We start from the raw sequence: 24338 nt of genomic DNA on the forward strand, positions 1-24338 counted from the left end.
AACAGAAGTGCTCAGCAGCACCTGGTGCAAGAGTCTCTGATGCTTGTGAGAAGTGGTACAAATTAGCATCCCCCAGCCTGCTGCTGCTTTTCTGTCTAAATAATATTTTACAGGTAAAGTTTCTGCTGAGAAGCAGTGGGGTTTTCTCACTGGCTGCCTAAATCCTGTCATCAGCTTTGGTTTGCGCTGACTGCTTGAGGCAGAACCTGCATCTGAGAGTGCAGTGTCACTGCTCTGCAATGATGAACAACCCCCAGGTTTGCAGCAACTCCCCTTCCTGTGCTCTGCTTGGCCTCCCTGCAATTTGCATTTATGCAGAGTGCTTTACATGATCTCTCTTGCTCTCTGCAGCTCACTAGACAGTCTCTTTCTCCAGCAGCCTAAAAATTCTCCCAGAATAGAAATCAGTAGGGAAGGTGTTTGCTGGTAAGTAGGCACGTCAGGAAGGGATCTCAGTGTTTTCCTAATGTTAAGGATGCTCTAACATTCTTCTCCCTAAGCCACACATCCCATTTTCCAGGTTATTTTCTCAGTCCTACAGCAGGATAACTGAGGGGCTCCTGGTGCCTTCACTGGCCCTGTGTAGAGTTGATTTTTTATCTTTCATTAGCATAAATCTTTACTGTGACATATCAAGCTCTGCAAGTAAAACATCCAGCTGAAAAGCCTTTCCCAAAGTTTTGCTTCGTATTTGATACCCCTGTCACTAACATTAAAGGGATTTGGTTTCCCAAAGGCCTTTTAGGCAAAAGATGTGTATTTAAGGTCCCTTTATGTAGCTGGTGATGTGCTTTGCAGCTTCTCCCACATCTTGGTCCTTTCCTCAGTCCTGTGAGTTTGCTATGGGAGATGATTTTTGTGGGCCCTATTGCAGGTTCAGGAGAAGCCTGTAGCTGTAAAAGTCCCCTCTGTCATGCTGGTAAAATGACACAAATTTCACCTAAGTTTTGTTAGAAAAATACTCAAATTCCACTTTATTTGTGCTGAAGGTCTTGCTGGGTAGCCAGGCTGATATTTGGTGTTTTGTGTCACATTCCCAAGGGGCTCCACATTTACCCACAGGTTTGTGGGAGCAGTGGGGCAGAGAAGTGTTCTCCCAGTTCCTGCATCCCCACCATGCACATCACTCAGAGGGATGGATGTCTTCACCTCCCACCAGAGGGAACTGGCCTCTAGAGCTGCTTGCAGCCCTGGTTTAAGCATCTCCCCCTTGCAGAAGCTCCATCTGGGCACCCTGACTGGATGCACTTCATGTAAACTGTTTGTTCCACCACCCACGGCGAGCAACTCGCACAGAAGCTCCACCAGAGACCATAAAGCTGCAAACCAGAGGTCCAGATCTCACCATCTGTCACACTGCTGCCTCCCTGCTCCCCAGACAACACAGTCTCCCACTGAGTTTAAAAGATCCCAAGCTTAAACTTGTTTGTTTGGGATTTTCCACCAAACCTGGTGCTCTGAGGCACTGCAGAAATCAAAATGCTGTAACTCCTATCATTTATTGCCCTTGCAGTGCTGACAGGATTAAAGCTGTTCTAATGAGAGGGAAGAAATGGTAATATTCCCCCTGACATTAAGTAGCTCTGAACAAAGCTATGAGCACAATGGAATGGAACATTAATGTGAAAAGGGAAAATAAAAACCCTGCAAGACATGACTATAGCAAAGAGCCGCCAGGGGAGGCACTTCAGGCCACAAAACCCAGCACTCTCAGATGTCAAAGGATCTCGTCATTCTGCACCAAACTCAGCCCTTGCTGAGATGTTAAATAGGTTTCAAAACCATTGGTGCTTTCACAGACCTCAGGTGAACACAACGTGCAACCAGGTAGCACAAAAGGGCTGTGCTCTAGGGCTTAATCCTTGTGTGCTGAGCTGTTTGGTTGGGTTTGTGCTTTTCTCTCCTCTTCCCAGAAAACCAAAGGCTCCAGTGACTGCAGGTGGAGGGGGGCACTTTTGGGGCAGCAATAGCACATGTAGGTTTTGGAGCATCTGCTTTGCCAACTCAGCAATACCTGTGAGGTAGCTCTGAAAGTGGACAGAAAATGTGAAGGTTTATAAATAATGTGTCAGCTAATGGGTTTAGGTACCTCTTGCCACTTCAAGCCCCCAAGGACATGAAGCTCCGTCCTGTGTGTGAGAGGTTCTCTTTGAAGGGTCCTTGTTCTTGGTAAATGTAGAGCTCTGCAGACAGTTTCAAGATAGACCCTTACAAAATCCCCACCAGAACCTGAGGCTTGCACTGAACTCTGAGCCTCTAATGTCTATGAACCAATATAATGTATTAGGGAAAGAAAAGAAGCTATTGAAGACAAAATGTACTTCATCTGCAGCAAGACCTCCTCTATGTGACACATTTGCTTTTTGCCACTGCTTATCTCCCCCCCTCCTACTCCTCACTCCCCTCTTTCTACTGTTTTAATAATTCAGCACTTACAGCCCAGAAGTAAATGCTGTGGTGAGCTGAGATGTGTGCTGTATACTCTATTAAGATGCTGGTGCTCTGTTCTTTCCCTCTGTTGTTGTTCATGTTTCCCAGCAGAATCTACACCATGCTCCTCTACTTAGTTTCCCTTGTACAAGAAACTGTACAGCATTTCAGAAGGACCAATATAATACAAAAGGCCATCTAATAAAAAAGCAGAAGGAAAATTGGTTCAACCCTCATTCCTCATCTCCTTTTACAACGTCGCTGTCGCTTTTCCATTTGTAGTAATCTTGCTTTAATATTTATGTCTCTGCCTCGGACACAGAGAGTTCAATGAGGACAAATTATGAGTTCTCAATGTCATTGTGGAAGGTTAGGTGAGAGCAGGGATCTCTGGTCTCCCTGAGTCCGTGGGTCCCATGGGAACATCCATCTGCAGCTGGGGGCCCTACAGGGGTCACTCCTTCCCTCTGAAGTGGCTGCAGGGGAGCTCCAGGTGAGGGTTGTGGGGTAAGAGAGTTCAGCTGCTTTTGCAGAGCTCCTGCTGCTCCAAGGGAACCCAGCACAGCAGCATTTTCTGCTGGGCTCTTTCTGGACACAGCAAAAAGCCAGACTGCCCAGCAGACCTGATGACAGTGTCAGACAGTTCTGGCATGTCTTTAAGGTCCCTTCCAAGCCAAACCACTCAATGATTCTAGGATTTTCAAAGACAAAATGTGCTGCAAAAGGCTCCCAGAAGACTGTGTCCCAAATGGATTTGTTAGCTGTCCCCCAGAAAGGACCCAGCCTGGCATGGGGGAAAATACTCCCATTTAAACAATGAGACAAGGTGGAAAGCTCAGATCTTTTCTTAGAGCAGAAAAATGCAGAGTTTTTTCCAGGCGCCAGAGCCCTTCTGCACATCTTTTCTGGTTCTAAGTTATGAAAGCAGAGGGTGCTGTGGAAAAGCTGTGGCTCTGCTATGGGACACTGGAGACATGAAGGCAGTGGACCACAAGAGCCTCACACAGCTTGAGAGCATGGCAGCAGTGCTTCCAGCTCAGAAATGGGCCTTATTTGGGGTTTGAATGAGCACGGTGCAAAAGTCACCTCTGACCAAAGGGACTGGAGCAGATGGGCTCAGAGAAAAGCAGTTGCCTCACAAGCAAAGATCCAAACCATGATTAATAACAAACCTGACACAGAGATGGCAATGGACCCATTTCTCCTTACACATAATCGGATCTGTCAACCACAGGATCCCCATTAACCAAACTGTCCCTATTAGAATAATAATCTAATTCTGCCCACAGAAGAAATGAGACCCTCTTAAGGATGCTTCTGATCTCACTGTCTTCTGCATAGGGATTTGCATCTAATTCCTATTAAAAGTGATCAGAAGTAGCTTGTGTTGACTGTAAACCCTTCAATATATTTAATTCTTGGTTACATGTGACTCAACAAAGTATTAGCAACCCCAAAATTGCTAAAACACTTTTAAAAACAAATAAAGCAAGCAAGTAGAATCTTGACACAAACATCATCATTTCCCTTCTTTCCTTATTTCAACAAGTTCAGTGACCTCATTAAAACCTTTGATATTTGAATTTTTTTCTTCTGTTTTGTAGTCACACTGGATAAGAACTTCATTCAAAGACTCTAGTAGAAAAATAAAAAGAGGTTTTGAGATATGAAGTACACAAGTGGAAGAGCAAGAACGTTCAACTGGCTCCTTAGAGGGATTAAAGTCAACTCCCCATGACTATCTTCCACCACCATGATTTTAATTCAAAAGTTCACTTGAATAAATGAGAATCCATGTTGTGAATTTTAGGTGACCAAACCACCATGCTGTTTCTGTTTCCTAAAACTCAGTGGCATGTGAGAAAAAAAACCCAAATCCAATTTGATCTCAAAGGAAATTTATCATTTGTCAGCCAGGCAAACTAAGACTTATTTGTTGTGCTGGCAAACTTCACTGAAGAAACTGAAGCTATCAGCATATGCATTTTTGAGCAGCTCTTCAGTCACAGATTATTGTTTAAATATGAGGGAAGGAAAGCAGATCCTTATGTAAAAACCAACACTACTTTCCAGCTTCCAGGATCATTAGAGCAGCAGTGCAGGGAAATGATGGAAGGGAGCACTGTTCTGTACCTTTTGTATATTTGAAAGAAAAACATGGATTTCTTGTGATAGCACATCAGCCTGATTTGCAGTTGATCAAATATGTGGGACATATCTGCTGTCAGCTAAACACACGAGTGGAACAATGGGGGAGTGTAGAATCTGTTTGGCTTTCCCCTGCTGCAGAAATCTGTGGGAACATGCTGTCGTTGGGATGTGCTCTGGCACCTACGCCACAGAGGAGAGCTGTGAGGACAAACATTGGGGAGGAAAGCTGAGCTGAGCCTAATTGCAGCAGACACCAGAGCTCTTTCCTTGGAACCCCACCAGCTTTGCCAACCTGATGTCAGGTTCTCCATCTCAGTGTAGGGTCGCCTCCAGGCAGGGCACGCTGAGAATTAATTATGCATGCAAATCCTCCCTCCTCTTTCCCACATGTGCACAAGCACACTGCAAGTGAGCAAAGGGAAGCATGTGGGAGCTGCTTCTTGACACCACTGTTGCCAGTGAGTATGTTCTGCTGCAAGTGAGTGTGTTGGTTCTGTGTCCCAGGAGGTTTGGGCACATGGAGATGATACTGGGGCTGCAGGCATTGCAGGGCTCATCTTTAATAGCTTGCAGGGATAACTGAGATCACTATTTTATTACCCTTGCAATTTTTAAAAGGCACTTTTTCATTTTGGTGTGTGCTGGGTTAAGTGGTTTCAAAGATTTCTTCTTATTTTGGAATCTATATTTTCTCTAATTTTTTTGGTTTGGGCTACAGGGAATAATTTGGTCACATGTGCAGCTCAGCATCGTAGGAATAGCTTTCCTGGAGAAAATGCAGTGTCTTCCCTCCTAGGTGCCATGACATTCTCCAGGGTCAGGAAGGCCTCTGAGATCTGGCAGGGACCATCTGGGCTGCCTGTCCCCTTTTGCAAGTGAGAACATGAGTCATTTGTGAGGAACATCTGGGGATATTTCATTTAATCAGGTTTTTTACCGCTCTTGTGGCTTTGGGTATTAGCACTGTCTCTGCTACTTCTGCTCTCTGACAGAGGCACATGCAGCAGCTGAATCTCCTAAGAGTCAACTGAGCCATATTATTGGCTCCCTCCAGGGGTAGCTGGGTGAAACTTAATAGTCCATGAGATACAACAAGTCAGTAGAAATGATCTAATGTCCCTTTCTAGTCTTAAACTCAGTGAAATGGTGAAAATTCTGCTTCTAAAGGAGATGGCAGATGAGCAGTTGCCAGGATCTCCTACCAGGCTTCCTCCCCAGCTGTGTCCCTGGAGAGCAGTTCCCTTTTTGCAGTCTTGGTTGCAGATTCTCAGCAGAATGCACAGTTTTCACTGCTGGAAACCAAATCCTCATTTCCATCCTTCTGTGCAGCCCATTTGCCCTTCCTCCCGCCTCAAATCCTAAGAGTATTTCAGCCCCTCTTTGTGGTGATGGTTTCTGAGAGAAACTTTTAGGGTTATCTTCTTTCACCAAAACCTGAAAGAGATATCTGTTTTATCTGACATCTGCCTTTCACCCTCGACAATATGGATCAGGTCAAACACCCACTTGTAAAATACCTCTGACTCTCCCCATGCAGAAATCAATCTTGTTCATCTGCTCATTCTGGTTAAGAGCTGCAGCCAAAAAAAAATTCTAGCATGAATTTTTACAGACTCAAAACACCACTTTTGCTTTCCTCTCCCACAGAGAAAATGTGCAATTTAAAGTTGTGAGTGTTGATGTATTTACTGATGTATTTTTCTCCTTCTCGGAAGCATCTGCAAAGGTGGCCAGAGCTGCCTCTCTTCAGCTCCCAAACAGGTGTCCTCTCCTGTGTGTGCTTTCAGTAAAATCAGTGTTTCTCTCTGATGTACATTCTTTACCTCGAATATTTCCATATGAAAAGAGAGCTTTGGAGAAACACTGCAAGGACTAAGAATCCTGGAGTCTGTGGATTCCAAGTGAGTGAATCACAGATGCCTTTTTCCTCATTTGAATTCAAGGACACATCAGCTCCCTGATGGCTACCATTCCACAGGGAGATAGGGGCAGTCCCCTGTTTGTTCTACCACATCAGTCACTTTTTAACTAACTTATAATCTATTTTGACTTTTGCTGTAAGTTAGAAAAGTTTTTAGAGCAGTCAGATGAGCTCTGGCCTCACCTGGCTGCCACAGGCACTCTGCAGAGGGGTGCCCAGAGAGCAGCTGGTTGTCACTGGATTGTCTCTTCAGCATAACCAGGTGACAATCTTGTTAATGCCTCTGCTTTATCTAATTTTCCTTGTTGAGCAGCACTGAAGATCTCAGGGACAAATCCTGTGCCTGAAGGAGGGATATGGGGTGTCCCTGGGGTGTGGTGCAGCACACACTGGGAATGCCTCAGCCACAAATCCCAAACTGATCAATTAAACAAGACTGATAAGGGAGAGAACACAGCAGTAGGTGCCATGGTTATCAATCATTATGGACTGTATTTTCTGAGGGCTACTTTAGAGGGAAACTTTTCTGTAATAAATTACAAATTCAATACAGGATATGAGCTCAGGCACAGCCCAGAATGACATTCTCTGTCCTTTCCCACCCTGCAGCCCAGAGGCCACCAACAGCACATGCAAACAGCCACAGATGTCTGCACTTGCGTCCAAGCAAACCCTCCTCACTCGTGCTCACATCCCGGGATAGGCAAACATTTATGCTGCTGGATTTCACCCAGATTGCTGCCTGCAGGAAGGAGCTTGAGGTGGAGCTGTCCAAATTCAGCTGCTGGAGCTGATCTCCAGGCTGACTGCAGCTCTCCTCTGCAGGAAAAGCTGGGCTGGGGCCAGCTGCTCACAGATAGCCAGCACAGGGCTTGGAAAGAGGGATGCTGTTACCAGCCAATTGACCAGAACAGCTCAACTTCTGGGACCTTGCATTCCAGCACAATCCTCATCCCTTTTATTTTTCTTAATCTTTTTAGAAATCCATCAGTCAGAGGCTAGTGACTACTCCTCACTACAAAAACAAAGAGAGCTTAAAATATTTGCTTCCTCTACTTAAGGTTTACATTTCTTAGTAGTAGATTATTAGGAAGTTGCAGAGCAATCAAATGAGAATAGAATAATTAACAAATTTGCTTCATAAAATGATTAAAGGAAATGTAAGGAGTTCCAGTGATCTCTTAGTATATTAAAGAACAAGCAAGTAATTTCTTTTTAGCTTTGCTGTGTAAATTCATTTGGAGCATCTGTAATTTAAAATAGCCCTGAGATTTACATAATTTTGCAGCCACTGCTTTTACATTATGCCATGTTCAGTCCTAGAAAGGTGGCTACAGCTCTCACTCTTCATTCTTCCAGATTAACTGACACAAGAGTTTCTTTGTTTCTCTTTTGGAGATAACTCTTGGTAAGCTTTTTTTTTTTTTCCAAATTATCTGCCTTGTCCATGGCCTCTCTTATCCTGCAAGTACAAAGCAAGTGAGGGTTCTTTCCAAACTTACTAAAAGAGTGTTCACTTTCCCAGTTGTCTTTGGTACAATCTGTTTCAAATGCTGGCACTGATGATGTCTCAGAACAGTGTAGGAGGGATGCCTGAGCGTGACTGAGCCACAAAGTTAAAGAAAAAAATAAATTTTAAAAGGATAGATTCCTTTTGAATAGAAAAGAAATCCAAGAAAGCCATGCCTTGCCTAAAACAAAACAAACCAAGCCAGCTAAGTTTATTGTCTGGACTATTAATTGTACTGGATTGTTCATCTGTCCTGAAAATGTCTCTTTAATCACTCAGTGAGGCTGAAGCCTGGGTCTCTGGAGATCACGTTCTGATCTCTCACATATGGTATCTCACACCCTTCATTAGACCCACTGCTCCAGCCACATGGAAAAGATGCTCAGACTATTTCCATCTGTATCTGCTGCTTTTCTTCCTGGATGTGTCAGTCTCACGATGAGGGCAGTGACTCCAGCTGATACAGACACAATTGCTGATTGCAAAGAGAGGCACTGCTGTGAACATAAAGAGAAGAGGGGGTTATTTCCGTCTCAGTTTGGGCCTTCTGAGGCGTCCCTGCCCTGCGGAACAGCAAATTCCCTTGTGGGAGGAAAATGCTGAGATCACAGGTGCTAATCAGTGAAAAGAGGATGAGCAACCCTGCGAACAAACTGCGGGACTGGGATGCCCAAAAACTGGGCTCAGATCCAAGACAAAGGAAAAAATGTCTTCATTCTCATGAGATTCCATTCTCAGCTCTCAGCACCACCACGAAGCCTGGCTGCTTTGTTTCAGGGGTGAGACGGGAGCAGGGACTGCTTTGCACAGTGGGAAGCAGGATTTCTTGCTCTTCCCTCTGAATGTTTGGCACTGGCAGTAGCAAAGTGAGGAGCAAGACAATGGCTCAAAGCCAGCCAGAATTGACTTTGTGTCCCTGCTGGAGGGACAGAGCTTGCATGGAGCCCGGCTAAGGGTGCAAGAAGCTCATTTTTAGGAGGCTGTCTGCAGCCACACATGCAGAAGGTTGGGTACTGGCAGTTAGCAGCAGAAATCAGGTCAGGGGATTCCCAAGCAGTGCAGAGCACTTGCCAGGGGAGCCCAGAATGTCACATCCAACTCCTCAGCCTGCACTGGCGTTGGGAGAGCAGCGAGTGATGTGTGAAGTGTCGAGTCAGTATAAATGTCACAGCCAAAGGTCTTCAGAGTCACAGTGACAAGAGGAGGAAACACTGGTGCCAAGAGTTCTGACACAGGAAAAGTGCTGTCACTGCCACCACCTCCAGCTTGGAGATTTATTGATGGTAACTTGGGATGTGCCATAAACAGGGGTGATATTGAGTGAGTCTGACTGTCTCAGGGGCTAAGTTTTACAACACAAAGTGTGAACTCTCTCTGCCTCACTGAGGTCCTCAGGCATTTTCCCAGCAGCTCCCACGATCTCATTAAGTGCTCTGCAGAGAAGGGCTCCAACCCGAGGGAGCCCTCCCTGCACAGCACAGGGGCTGAGGACAGACAGACAGACAGACAGACAGACACCTGCCGGGGAACCCAGCGAGCCCTCCTGGGGGAGACCTCCCAGGACACTGCTGATACCTCACTGGGCTCACAGCCCCATCTCCATGGCTTTGTGAGGAAAGCAGAGATTGCCAAAGTTGTGTTCCCAAGTACCGACACACTCCCAGTGCCAGAGGCTCTGACTCAGAGGCAGCAGCTCATGCCCCAGGACAGATCCCCCTGGAGCTGTGCTGTGGCTGTGTTGAACCCTGTGAACCTTTGCTGAGATGCCCTCTCAGAGTGGTTTCCTCAGCTGCTGAGGTCAAACCCATGGTTTCCCTCTGGAGTTGTTGGGGCTGTGCTGCCATGCAAAGGCTTTCCTTCTGCTCCCTGAATGCATCCAGGGCTGCAGTAGCCTCTTTCTGCTGAAGGGTTCCCATGTTCAGATAACTCATTTTATTCCAGAAGCAGCAAAATCTTCAGCAGAGCCCTGGGAACACTGATTTCATGGGGTTTTTTGGGTAATTTCTTCCTATCAAAAGTAAAGCAGGTCTGTGGAGACCAAGAGCAGGGCACTCCATGGCCACAAGCCCTGTTCTTCACAGGTTGCCTTCACCCACCCACCCACCTGGGGGAAAATTTTCTAGCCCAGAAAAACCCTGCAGCTTATCTCAGGGAAAAGGTTTATTTTGGTGACACTGCTGAGAAACCTCCTTGATTTTCTGCCCTCACCCCCTTCCCCTCTGCTCCTGCAGTCTGCTCACAGTTCTCCAAGGGCGTCTATGCCATCTTCGGGTTTTACGAGAGGAGAACCGTCAACATGCTCACGTCTTTCTGCGGGGCTCTCCATGTCTGCTTCATAACCCCAAGCTTCCCCGTGGAAACCTCCAACCAGTTCGTGCTGCAGCTGCGCCCCGAGCTGCAGGATGCCCTGATCAGCGTCATTGAGCACTACAGCTGGCAGAAGTTCGTGTACATCTACGACGCCGACCGCGGTAAGTCGCAGCTCCCTTGGAGGGGTTTGCAGCCCCACATTTCTCTTCACAGAGAAAAGCAAGGCACAGTTCCTCCCAAGAATATTCTTATCTCATTTGCGGTGCTCATGTTTGTGCCAAAGTAGAATGCAATGTGGAGATTGTTTACCTAAAGTGATGGTGTTTTGGTTCCTTGGCCTATCAGGGCCAAGCGTGTCACCCTGATTTTTTAAGATTTTCTAAGCCTTCTGATATTTACATTCTTGTAACAAACTTTCTCACGCACTTTCTGTAAATAATTTATTGTTTTGCATTCTTTTATGGAGGAGGAGAAATTTGATGGACTGTTGGTTTGTCCAGTGTCATTGGAGAGGTGGCACTTTCACCCTCCAATCCACTGTCACTTTTGGAAATCTATAAATGTTGGAATCAGAAAATAAACTTCCCTTTTTTCACCTTGAGAGCAGCAGTGTGTGCGCTCGTGTTGTTTCGTGTCCTATAGTGACACAAGTGTGTGTGTGTGTCAGGACTGTTGGCTGACAGTCACGAGATTCTGTGCAGTTGTGTGCAGTTGAGTGCTTGGCAGATTCAGTTTAGATGTTATGTAATATAGTATAGAATAATATAGTATAATAAAGTAATTAATTAGCATTCTGATAAGATGGAGTCCTCCTCATCATTCCTCCTTCTTCAGGGCCTTCTCAGCACAGCTATAGGGGTTACCAGGCAGATAAAGACAGTGGTCTAGAAGGAGTCTTAACGTCCAAAATTTGTGGGTTTGGGTCAACCTATACCTGCCCTGTTTGTTTTTCTTTTAAATATCCCTTTCTGCTGAAGGTGAGCATTGATCTTAAAGAAGCATCAGCCTGACCTGGTGGGTGTGTGGGGGTGTGTGTGTGTGTGTGTTTATGGGGTCAGATCCAAGCCCCATCAACACAAGGGAAATACTTGATGTGCAAATGGTTTGGAATTCAAAATGGGGAAATTGTTTCTATTCAATAGGTCCCATATTGAACTGGGCTGTCAAACTCAAGGGCACTGAGTCCTGAGTTTAAACATGGGCAGACACTTGCTCAGATCTCACCTAAGCCCACAGCCAGGTGTGAAATGTGTGTTTGTGGCAGATAGCTTGGGGAACTCCAAACTCCCCATGTTGGTGCATGTCAGTTTTCTATGTAAAAGAACAAAACCCTATGTGGGGTAATGGAAGATGTTACCTAACTTTCTAAACCACAAACCAAAAAAGGGCTAGAAAGCTCATTGCTCCACGATTCAGTTTTCCCAGCCCTCAGATGCCTTTAAAGCTCCAGGCTTGGAGGCTGCAAGCAAAGCAGACTTGTGGAGGATAGGGCAGAGGTAAGGTGATTCACATCTCCGTCCTGGAAGTTTTAATTATCCCCTGAAGGGACAGAATGGGCTTTAGAGACAAGGAGAAGCTATGAAAGCATCCCACCTGCTTTCTGTTGTCATGAGGCACGGGTACTCAGAATATTCCAAAAGCACAGGGTTGTTCAGGGTTGTCCAGCATGATTCCAGAGAATTGCTATGTGCATCTCCTCTAGAAAGCTGTGAATGTAATTTAAGCAACATAATTCTAAAAGTAATGGTCTCCTGATGAGATGCTGCTGAGAGAGAAGCATGCTGAATGTGACAGTGTGCTGTGATTGATGAGGGTGTCCCTAACCCTAGGAGCACACAGCCTAAGCAGATCAAAGATGAGAAGGAAATCAAGTCATTGAGAGAGAAATGAAGTTATTTGGGGAACAGGAAGACGGGGATTAGAGTTCTTATCTGAATCCCACAGCAGGGCCTGATCAACGAGACTGATCTGCCAGTTACAAAGGAAAATCAGACCTGGAGTCATCTGTGCCAGGCCAGAAAAAGCAGGAGTCATTAATTCTAGCCCAGATGGTGTTAGGTTAGATCAAGACTATGAGCTGCTCTCTGTAGTTCTGCTGCACTCTCATGACTGTCTCCAGCCTGGCTTGAGGCAGCTACACAGGTTGCCAGGAGGATGGAAAGATGCCATTGCACAACTGAAACCTGGCTCTCCCCCTTCTCTTCCCACCCCAGGGTTGTCAGTCCTGCAGAAAGTGCTGGACACCGCAGCTGAGAAGAACTGGCAGGTGACAGCTGTCAACATCCTGACAACAACAGAGGAGGGCTACAGGATGCTCTTCCAGGAGCTGGAGAAGAAGAAGGAAAGGCTGGTGGTGGTGGACTGCGAGTCTGAGAGGCTGCACATCATCCTTAACAAGGTTGTGCTGGTGTGGGCCTTCTGGGAGGGGTCTTGCATGCAGGGAAGAGTTGTTTTTCCCTGGAGTTCTCCCCATTTTTGCCTGATCCTGGTCTCCTTGTGTCTCTGGAGTTGGGGTGTGTGCCTGCAGCTGCTGGGCTCTCAGGCATTTCTCTGCTGTGTTACTGGGGAAACAGTAAAGCTGCAGGAATAGCACAAGCTCTTATGAATTCATGCTGAGTGAGCTCCACTGCTCCTTGCCCCCTCCTTGCCTGACTCCTTTGCTGAGCCCTTTACACCTCCCTGCTCCCCAATGAGTTTGCTCTGTGCTAATTCCTCCGAGCAGCGTGCACAAGATGTGGCACCTCCTGGTTCTGCAGCGTCTTTCTCCAGGTGCTGAGTTAAGCTGGAGGTGTGGATTGGCACTGCCAGATTCCTGGTCCCCCAGCCTCCATGTGCTGCACCAAATTCTCACACCTGTGCCAGCAGGACAGAAGGATTATGGTACATCTGTCCTGAATAGGGATTTATGTGGACTGGAGACAAATACAAGCCCAGGGGTAGGTTGAGTGCACAATTCACCTCCAGCCATGAGACCTTTCCCTCTCACACCTACAACCCTTCCACCACTGGAAGGGTCTGGAAAGGGCCATTTCCACTGCTTTACTCCTCAAAATCAGCTCACTCTTACCTTGTGCTTCCCAGGTCTCCTTATCTAAGGTACCTTTCATCTCTGTCTCACACTTGAGCTGCTCCCTATCTGGGACAAGGACTGACATTTCACCAGATGCTCAGGGATAAGCACCATCCATCCTGGATGTCTCTGAGTGCTCCTCTGTTATGTGGAATAACAAAGCAGAGAGCAGGTTGTAACCTCAAAGCCAAGGTTGCATTCATGAAAGAGAAAACAGGTTATTCCAGAGGGTTAAATCTTCTCTCTGGCTATGGAACAGCTGCAATTGAACAAAATTTTGGACAAGACCTAGGCAGTGAATTTGGGTTTTCTTTAGAGTATACCAAATTTCTAGGATTAATAGTGTCAGTCTTTTAAGCCTGGTTTGTCTAAAAGAATCTTAAATTGTATAGTAAAATATTACTAGTCTTCTTGATATGAGCAGGAAAATAAGGCTTTCTTTCAAATTTCTTCACATTGGAGCAAGTGTTAAACCTAGGTATAGGAAAAGCTATTTGTAAGAGCACTAAAAATCCAGATACTGTGATTATTTGTTTTGCAATGCTATAAAAAATATCAGTTCCCAGGGAGAAGAGGTACAAAGCTGTGTTTTACTACAAAAATTACAGAGCAATTCCAGCAGCCATCTGTGCCTGGAAGGTAACACTCCAGTGAAGGATGGGGCTCTGAACAACTTTTTCAGATGTCTGTAGTCCATTTTCATCCTTTTTAACATTCTTGTTCCAAGTCCACCAGGATTTCTGAGAGCAGAGGTAGTTGTCCCAGTGTGACAAAGTGATGCCAGGTTTTTCATAGTGTACAGATGACTGGAGGGATTCAAAGATAGCGTTCAGCTCGTTATCATGTGAAATTCAGCTGGGACTGTAACTTGGGTCTAACTTGGGCTGCTGGCTGGTCTCTCAGCTCCCCACACCAGCAGCCTCTGTGGGAGTGTCACTGTGCTCTTTGCCCCGTCCCTCTGACTGTCTGAGGTATTCCAAAAGCTGCCTCAGCCTCTCGGGGACATTTCAATGCATTTATCTTCTTCCCTGACAAGCCTGTCTCTGTCTCTCAGTGGCAGTGGATTTGTGATTTGTGCTCCACAGTGAGCAGGAGAGCTGGGGATGGCTGTCCAGCACCTGTGCCTCTCACACCCACACCGCTGCTTTTCATTTTCCCTCCATACACAAAACACAAATAACACCAGTGACTCCAGCAAGGCAGCCCTCAGCTGTGGAGGAGCCAGAGCTCTGTGTGTTAAAAATGACTTGGTTTCTCTCCGGGAGATTTCTCTGCGTCATGTCTCAAGGGTTTGATTTGTCATTTGTGAGGCAGGCCTTGGATCAGGGCAGGTAGCCATGGGGTTGTGCTGTGCAGCCTTAATGGGATAAGTACTGGGTGGGCTGTGTTCCATCAAAGCCCTCTATTGTTTCTTCCTTGTCTCTCATTAAAATGAGTAACTAGAATTTCTCCTCTGCCAGTGTTTCACTCTGAGAGGATTTCTCTCTAATAGATGTCAAACTCTCCCATTAAGAAGTGGGTAATGAAACCCAGGTGGCCCAAGTGAGCAATCAGCATGCAGCCCAGCACAGCCTCTCACCACAGTCAGGAGGAGTGATAAATGCTATTATAACCTCAGCTTGCTACTGCTGTCCGGACGCATTAGGACTGAGCAAGCGTTTTAAAATAAATTAAGATCACAAATAACTGTGTAAAACACAGGAAACGAGCTTCATAATTCAGGTGGATGGGCTGTAAGATTAACAGCTCAGGGAGAGCTGGATGGCAGCCCTCCTCGGTTCATCGGCTCTGACACCTCATAAAATAACAAAGGAGAGCTGGGGCTGAAGGAGCCAGTGCCAGCTATTGTTGACACTGGAGAAAAGGGGAATTGGATCATAATTCTTAGACATCCCAGTGCACCAGAGATTCTCCTTCCTCCTGCGAGGTCTGGGACTTGCTGCAAAGGTCAGTCTCAGCTGATGGATGGAAAGGGACGAGTTTGGTCTGCTTTTGTTCTTAGATCAGGCAATGGAAGATACTCAGAAAACCACCCATAATGAGGTGTATATCTTCACAGCTTTAGGTAGACAGAGGATTTTTCTGAGAGCTCCAGATGCCTCAGCAGAAGCCACACTGAGGGATCCTGTGCAGGGAAGCTGGTGGAGCTGGCATTAGCTGTGTAAGGAACTGCTTCTAAATGAAGCCTTCATTGGAGTTAATTGCCACCCCCACGTTAACGCTGAGAACCAGATGAGTTTTATTATGCATACAAGAGCACTTCATCAGAGAAGGGCTAAGGTAGACGAACCAGTTGCACAGAGCAAGTGTCAGCTCATTTATTATCCATTTGGAAATCCCTAAATGACTGCTCATGATAATCTGGGAGTGCTGTCCCATGGGGAGGATCAGTCTCTGCCCTCATCTGACACTTCTCAAATACCTGCTGCCAGCCTGGTACCAGAGACCAGTCCTAGGTACACTGATTTCTGGCTGAATCTGCAGTGGTTTTAGGATCATTCTGGCTCTGAGTATCTTTCTGTCCTCACTGCAGTTTGTGCAGATTTTGCCTGTGCCTGTTGGCAATGCAGGCAGCAATTCGGAATCAATTCATATGACAATGGAAATAAGAGGTAGTGTTGCCAGCCAAGAAACCTAATGGAAACAGCAGAGTTCTCTCAGAAACTGGCAAATCTTGTGTTTGTACAGGCTTTGAGGGCATTTGGGCCTTTTTTTTCCACTTTCTTCTTTCTGTTTGTAGAGTGGCTCAATTGCAGATGGTATCTGACTAGTAAACTAGTAAGAATTTAACAGTGCTGCTGGAAATCAATAGAGAGGGATTTCAATGAAAAAATGGAGTCAGCAAGAATAATGAAGACTTTTAGGAGTATTCTTTCTGTACCCTTTTTAAATTAAGGGAGAAAAATACACAGGCCAACTGATGAGTGCCTCTGTTCCCCCCAGTCACAGGCAAATCTGCAACAGGTAGCAAAGGGAAAAGAAAGGGAAACTTTTCCAGCTAACACAGAAAAAGTTAGTTGTTACAGATTGGTAAGCAATTGTGATGATAAAAGAAAATAAAAACCTGACTCTGCTGTGTCAGGGACAAAGGTAAGTGGCAAAGCACATGTATGGGACACCATGCATGTGAACCTATAATTTATCTCAGTGAACATGCAGGGGAATCCTCTGTGGCTTGCCCAAACAGCTTCATTCTGGAGATGTAGTTTGAAACTCCACTGGTGCACAAAAACTTACCCATAACCTAAACTTCCAGCCATCTCTCCCAGGCAGGTGTTTGCAGTGGAAGGATGTGCAGGATTGCTCTCTAGTTTTACCTAATGTTTCAGTTGCTTTCATAGGACACAGAGACTCCAACTCCCCATTTGTTCCTTTGATGTCTAAAATACAAATCTTGTTAAGGCTTTTTTTTTCTGCCTGAGCCTGTAGGAAACAGGTTGGTTTGGTCGTTTTCTCTCCCTGCCTGCACAATGTTCTTGGGGATCTTGTCCTGTCTAATTTCAGATTTGCTGCTCAGGTATCAAGTGTGAAAGCTCTGGCCATCCTCTAATAAGCTTGGGAACTTTTCTTTTGCTATGTTTTCCTGCTCACAGCTGAAGAGTCTCAGCAAGGAAAAATAAGAGTGAGAAAGGGCAGATAACAGATATTCTTCTTCCTTTGTTGATCTCTGCTAATTATCCTCGTTTTTTATCTTGCAGATCATCTCGCTTGAAAAAAATGGGAATGGATACCACTACATTCTGGCAAATATGGTGAGTTACCCTAATTGGTGGGGTTTTTCCTATCTCTCAGTTTCGTAAAGCACTATATTTATAATTACTGAGCTGTACACTCTTTTTCTCATCCACCTTCTAGGTAAAAAAAAAATACCAAAGTCTTTTGCTGTGCTCTTCTTGTGGAGTTTTCTCTCTTGATCCAGCAAGATTATCTGCAGGGTATCTCCAAGTGTGCTGGGGTTTTGCAGTGGTTTGACCTTGGCTGGATGACAGATGCAGGCCAAAGTAATTTTATCACTCCCCCCTTGGTGCTAAATGAAATCTGACTGTCATGGCTCTAGGGAGAGAACTGAATGCAAAGATTTCTTTAAGGAAAGGATTCTCCCTTTACTGCAGGGAGGTGCTGCCTGAGGACAGGGCAGCACTGGGCAGTGGCAGGGCCATCTTCCTGGAGCAAGTCTCACAGGAGGATGGAAAATTTCTTTGCCTAGGGAGATTAGGGGAGAGGTAACAGAGAAATTGAGGTTTTCCACAGCAGAGCTCCTTCCCTCTCCTCCCCAGATGTGTCCATCCGTCCAGGAGGGTGCACTGCAGAGGCTGGGCTGCTGCTGGCACTCTGGAGCTGCTCTCCTGGGATTTCTGTGTCCCTGTGGGGTGAGCCATGTGCAGGCTCTGGACCTGTTCTTTCAGCACAGAGCAGCATCTGGGAGGCAGCACGTCAGCCCTGGGGTAATTAAACTTTAAACTACCAATTAGTCAAGCAGTTGCTGCCCTTCTCCTTTTCTCAGTCCCAAGATAACTCTGTAATTTACCAGGCAAAAATGGCCACATCATTACCCTGCAGTGCCCTGTACTGACCCTGCACCCTGTGCTGGCTGCCTACCGTGTAATTACAGAGATTAAAATGTTACCTTGTGCAGGGGGAGACATGCAAAACTACAGAGCAGCCAATAACTTCAGCTGCTAATTTAAAAAAAATTATTATTTGCCATAACCCAGGTCCTGGATGTTTATGAAAGTCCCTTCATTAAAGTTAAGCAGGAAAGTGAGCTGGAGTCACTGGAGTGAACATGCCTGTGCAATTTTAAGTACACCCACACAGAAGGCTGAATGACAATATCACCTCTTCCCCCTGCACAGTTTCATAAGGATAAATGCATGAAAGGCACGAGGTGAGCTGAACTACCACTCAGGTGTAGGAGATTTGAAGGACATTTCTTAGGATACCACTCTCCCTCACCTTCACCCAGAGAAAAGTACACTTGTCCCATCTTTAATGTGTTTTCTCAGCCTTTGCACAAATGCTGAGAGGACAGAGCTGGCTGGGAGAGGTTGCATACTCAGCCAACAGGGTTTATAAATAATTAACTTGGAGCAAAAGGCTTTTCATTTCTCCAGCCTCTCTGCAGGGACATTCTGCCTCCGCTGCAGCTCAGTGGAGGAGGCTTTGGGTCCCACAGCGTCTGACAGGACCACCAGAATTCACTGGTGTGCTTTCCAAGCAGCTTGGATTCTGGGGAGAAGGAGCAGAGTGAAAGGAATTCAAGCTTCACCTTTGGTCTTTCCTGCTCCTTAAAACCCAGCATCACACAAGAGCCAAAAGTCAGAGAGGGGAGTACTTAAAAAAAAGAAAAAAGAGTGGGGGATAATCAGACAACATGGGAAAACTATTTTTAAAAAAATCCTGGCACTCCTCAAGGTTAAGAAGGTCTTTTCCAGGGCAGATTAATGTGGGCAGGTTCAGACACCAGCAGCCAAATCAGCTCCTGTAATGTGCTGCACCATGCAAGAGCTACTGGATGATGGGTTCAGCAAGGAGAATGGCAAAAGGCCCTGAAGATCCCATGTTTCTGAGACCACAGGGCAGCAAGGAAGGACAGCAAGCCTCCCTGAGTGAGGATGGCCAGGGATTTTATGAGAGATTGGCAGAAGCTGGCCTCTGGCAGGGTTAAACCCTGGTGCGAGCGCTCTGATCCGAGAGATCACAGCAGGTTTTACCCTCTTCTGAGGACACCTCATGGCTGGATTAGAGCCTCCAGAGGGTGTAGCGTGCTGTAATTTATTCCCACTGACTCACACTCATAGTGGTAGACCTCAAACACCCCTCATTTCCCCCTGCAGACATGTCCTAGGATGACAGGGCGTGCGTTGCCCACGCACACTCCCGTACCCTCGTGCGCGCCCGTGTGCCTGGAGAGCAGCCCTGCTTGGGGAACTGCCTCCTCCTGGAGCACTGAGTCCTCAGAGAATACATTAAGAGCTAAAACCCGGAAGTGTTGGGTTTCCAAATGAGTTATTTTTCATGCCCTGTGCTGGCTGAGGCAGTCCTGAGTTAGGATTCTCACCCTGTGTAAAGATCAGGACAAGGGAACCCTCAGCCCGTTCGTAGCCACCAAGTTTCCTGCACTAGCTGGAGCAAGGGGAGGAATTTCCAACCCCTGCCTTTTGCCTGACCTACTTGGGCATGGAAAAATGGGGACATGGTTATGGAAATGACACACTGAAAGCAAATATTGGCAAACATTTCTGGGTAACCCCACTTAAATTCCTTTTTTTAGCTATATGCTTGTTCAGAGCTATACAGAGCTGAAAAACCCAAGCAGCAGCACACCACTGCCCAGTCACAGCAGCTTCAAACTGGTGTTCCATCAGGAATGCAAAATGAGTTTGTAAGGCATTGCACAGGCTGAATAAGGTCTAAAAAAAATCATCCATAGGCACAGTTTGGAATGGAGGAATTCCCTGTCTGTCCACAGCCAATCCATGGGCAGTCACTGCCTTGCATTAGCCTTGCTGAGTGTTTGCCCAGCAGTTGCTCTGGGTGAGCTGTAGTAAAGTGCTGAGCAGAATTTGACAGCAGCAAGTGAAAGCTGGTATTTCCTAGCAGGAACAGCTTTCCTTTTCAGTGAAATTGCTGTTGCCAAGGTGAGACAATAATATTTCTGTGTTCACAAACAAAATGAAACCATTCTGCACCCTAGGCCATGGGCAAACATCCTTCTCTGGATGTGCTACACCTGCTAAAGACACAACTTCTCTTGTCTCCCCAGCCCTGCCCATCCCATGAAGGTCTGACTGCAACATCCCTGCCAGGGGAAGGGTTTCTGTGAGCATCCCTCCTTCTCCTCGAGCCAACTTTGGCACTCTTCATGGCTTTTGCAAACTGATGAAATCCTGGTCTTTTTAACCAGTACCATCAGAGTTACCCCAGTGAGATTTTACCAGAGCTAACCTGGGTATTTGTCAGGTGCACTGGCAGTTTGCAGTCATCTTTCTCTCTCTCTCTTTCCCCCTGTGGAGCTCAAAGAGATTTGGCAACTTTTAAAAGTGTTTGTTTCTGTGAGTCTCATTTTTCTAAGCTTTGTTCTCAGCCTTTGAGATCATCAGTTCTAGCAACCACAAAGAGTAAAAAAAATACAGTCAATAGTATCAGAGGAACAGGCTTAGAAACTTCTGGGATTCCTTTCTTTTGATGTTCAGGCTTTTTGCCCATAACCTTGGCTTTGTGTATCTGTTTGTCCTATGCCATGGATGTGAGCTGACTACTGTCAGGAGTGGGAGAGCATCAGCTTGGGCAGAGAAAAATCTTTATCATTAAATGAGGGACATTCATGTGACCTGTCTTTAAAGGAGAAGTATGAAAGACAGCTGCCACATCCAGTGTTTCAGCCTCTTTTTCTTTCCTGGTGCATTAGACCGAGTTGTTCTTTCAGCAAGGGCTCTTTTTTTTGAAGATGAATAGATAAGTGTACGAGATTGCTGATGGCAGGTGTAGCAGGGAAAAGTAAAGGTAAAAACAGTGTTGATTAGCAAAGATAAGCACATTTTCCTGTGCCATTCTACATCAGCCTGTGTCAGCACTGAGTTAGGCCATGGACAGTTTCCCTTTGCTGGCAGTTTTGGTGCTGGTGGAGGTTACTGTGATGCCTTAGGGAATCTAGAAATAAAACAGCACACTTTTGAGAAAATATTAGTATAGGAGGTAATATAAAGGTTGGTCTTGATTGGAGGCCTCCATAGGCAGATATGGAAAAATGTTCACAAAATGCTCACCACCCCATGGGGTGAATGCAGTGTTATAAGTTTAGCAAATTAACATAATTGACAAAAATCACCAATTAGGAGCACAAGAGATGATGCAATTTCCCCCAGTTCAACCATCTCTAAATCTTCCCCCCTCAGATGGAAACTAAACTTTATGAAAATGTGTCTTGAAGAGCTTTTCAGCCTTGCATCCCAGAAAGAACCAAGATGGAATTGGGGTCTTGGAATGTGTTTTGTCTTTCTGCCTAGGGAAAAGGTAGGGAAAAGTACTGGGGAAACTAGCCACAGATACAATAGGGCACAGAACTACAAATACATGTATAAAAAAATAGAGAATATATTAAAAAAAAACCCAAAAATCATTCTGCTCAGAGAAAGACAATATAATATATCAGTGAAAATTCTGCATTTCACTTCCAAACAGCTCTTCTGTCCTGACTCAAAAATTATCAAGCAGAAGAACCCCATATAACATTATCTCATCTGAATTACTGATAGTAAGAGACACAGCAGTGCCCTGAATTAAATTTTGCTTGAACTTGAGTGTCTCATGTATAAGAAAATTATCTGGTTTGATACAAAACTTGCCCACACAGGATAATATGAGCAGCAACCTTGGGAGGATTTTTGTAGTAGTTAATGAGGACTCAAAAACATGAGTGACTTACTGTGGCTTAAAAAAATCAGAGCATCAGGTGAGTAACTGACAGATTATATTACAGCTATTGGAAGGAAAAATGTGTTTGCTTAAACTTCAGCAAAATGGTGTTAAACTAAAAGGTTTCCTCAGCCATTTGCAGTCTCCTAATCCATTATCCCAGCTCAGCTGCAAGTGGTGATGTGTAAATCCACAGTATCTGCCTCATGGTGACTTCATTTGTCCTCTCTTCTAGTCAGAACATGCTTAGCTTCAGCTTCCTCGACCAGATTTATGCTTCTGTTTGCTAGACAAAATATTCCATTACTGATGTTTAGGTCCTTGCAAACTGGGATCAGGTCATCCCTTAATCATATCTTTGATTGAATTCATGGCATCTGCCACTGCACGGCACATTTCCCAAACCTTTAAATCAGTTTATGCCCTGGAAGCTCTCTAATGCACAAACATCCACCCAGAGCATCCCTTCCCCTGCCTGGACTGAGCCTTCTGACAAGATGTGTGTGGTCATTTATATCCACAATGTGCTGCAGCTGCAAGATTGGGCAAATAATACACACAAAAAAAATCTGCAGAGCTGCACCAAGGAGAAGTTGCTGTTCACCTCCAACCCCTTGTGCTTAGAGGCTGGATTCTCACCTCACTTGGCTTGTGTTGTAACTACAGACAGGACAAAACACTCTCATCAAGCTGCAGGGCTGGGAAGCTGTCTGACAGTGCCCCCTTCTCCTTTCTTTTCCCTTTCTTCACTCACTCCTAAGTCCCAGTGGGGACTCACACGTTTTGCTGCCCCAGTGGGATCTGACACATGAATAACTCTGCAGAGGAGAGCTCCTCTCCCATTGGAAGGCACAGTGGAATGAGACTGGAGCAGATGGGCTCTTTTTTGACATTGCCTCCTTATTAATACAAAGTGATGGGAGTGAGGAATGATGCTTCACTGGAGAAGTTAAGCTTGAAGATAATTTGGGGTATTAGAGCTGCTCTGTCTGGAAGCACTCCATTTCTTGCTCCCTGCAGTAAGTCACTGCTGTACCTTGGAGTGACAGGAACCACTTTGTATTCACTCAGCTCATCTACAGCCATTCAGAAGCAAAAATTTTGCTTTGCAAAGTTTCTTATAATCATAAAATCTGCTGCAAGGAAGTAGTCTGGCATTGCAAGTCATGCATTTAAACAGAGCTGGGCCAGTTTCCCAACGCTGCCACAGGTTTCTGTGGCACCCACCCAAGCTCAGGGTGAATTGCTTCAATGCTTTTGGCTTGAAAAGGAATATTTCAGTGTGCTATTAAAGAAAAGAGAAAGCAGACTCCAGTCTCTTCATCCCAGACAGAAAGAGACTTAAAAAACCTAATACTCCTCCCTGGGATCAGGGGGCTCTGTTGCCTCCAGCCAACAAGCCTTCTCCAGGCAATTCAAGAGAAAGGGGTGGTTTTCCCCTCTCCTCATTCAAAGCTGAGTTTGCCAGTCTCAGGGGGAGACCTGGAGAGTTCAGAAGATGCAGCAGGAGGAGAGAAAACAGCACTGTTTCTCAGGAACGTGTGTGTCTTCAAGGAGACTCTCTAATGTTCTTTATCCCAGGGAAGGAGGAGGCTTGGAGCACAGGCAGGGAGGTTTTCAGCTGGGCTCTGGGGTGGTTTCTGAGCCCACAGCCTGCCCAGAGCTCAGCCCGTGCTTCTGCAGCTTCAAAGGCATCACAGGAGGCACCTGCAGGGGAAGGGCCAGCAGTTAATGTGAGCTCAGTGAAATACAAAGAGAATCTGGAGGTGTGGGTGCGTTGCCATTGCTGGGATGGTGTCCTACCAGCAGCTGTGCCACCAAGGGTCATCAGGAGGCAGAGTTCAGGACAGTGAGGCAGTGAAATATGAGGGTGAAAGGAGAGATGCAGGGCAGTCTGTGAAGATCTAGATTTGAGCATGGTTGTGGACGAAGGGATGAGGTTTTCCCTACACTGACAGCTGCCCACACTGCCCACTCAATGTTCTGGCTCCTCACAGTGTCCAGGGTACAAATTAGAAGCTGGCTCATTTCTGGAGGGACTTTCTTTTCAAGGCAGATCCTTTGTGGACCACTTAATCAAGATGGATTCATGAGGCCCATTTCAAGTCATCAGTCTTCTTGCATTATGCATTTCCTTTGATGATTGAGCCCACAAGCAGTGGAGAGGAATATAAATGTGTGACTTGCTGATGCCTCTCCCAGCAACCAAAGCAGCAAATGGGACAGTAAAACAACCTTTGGCTGAAAACTGCTTTCAGTTTAAGAACAGCATAAAGAACAGATGCATCAAGGAAAGCACAGGGAGGATAAACCCTTTCCTAGTACTGTTTTCTATTTGAAGCCACAAGGGTCTGTAATAGCTGCCCATATTATTTCCTCACAGCAACACCCTGCACTTAATTGCTCTGTGAGGTCCATTAATGCAGAGAGGAGCCCGTGGGAAGGGCTAAAGAGCAAGTTCTTCCCTCCTTTGAACCCAGCCTGGCTGCTGCTGGAGCAGCGTGCTGCAGATGCTGTGAGTCAGAGCA

At 45.9% G+C, this 24338-nt stretch overlaps 1 protein-coding gene across 3 annotated transcripts in view; it reads left to right on the forward strand.

Annotated features, from left to right (window-relative positions):
- The window catches only part of GRIA1 (glutamate ionotropic receptor AMPA type subunit 1), a 120591-nt gene that overhangs the window by 45343 nt on the left and 50910 nt on the right, over window positions 1-24338 (forward strand). For all 3 annotated transcript variants that reach the window (XM_030957187.1, XM_030957186.1, XM_030957185.1), the window contains exons 3-5: window positions 10244-10483; window positions 12536-12720; window positions 17091-17144. In XM_030957187.1, coding sequence (XP_030813047.1) covers window positions 10244-10483; window positions 12536-12720; window positions 17091-17144 — 479 coding nt within the window. The remainder of the gene's footprint in view (window positions 1-10243; window positions 10484-12535; window positions 12721-17090; window positions 17145-24338) is intronic.

This window comes from Camarhynchus parvulus, chromosome 13, assembly GCF_901933205.1.
Source record: "Camarhynchus parvulus chromosome 13, STF_HiC, whole genome shotgun sequence".
Taxonomy (NCBI): domain Eukaryota; kingdom Metazoa; phylum Chordata; class Aves; order Passeriformes; family Thraupidae; genus Camarhynchus; species Camarhynchus parvulus.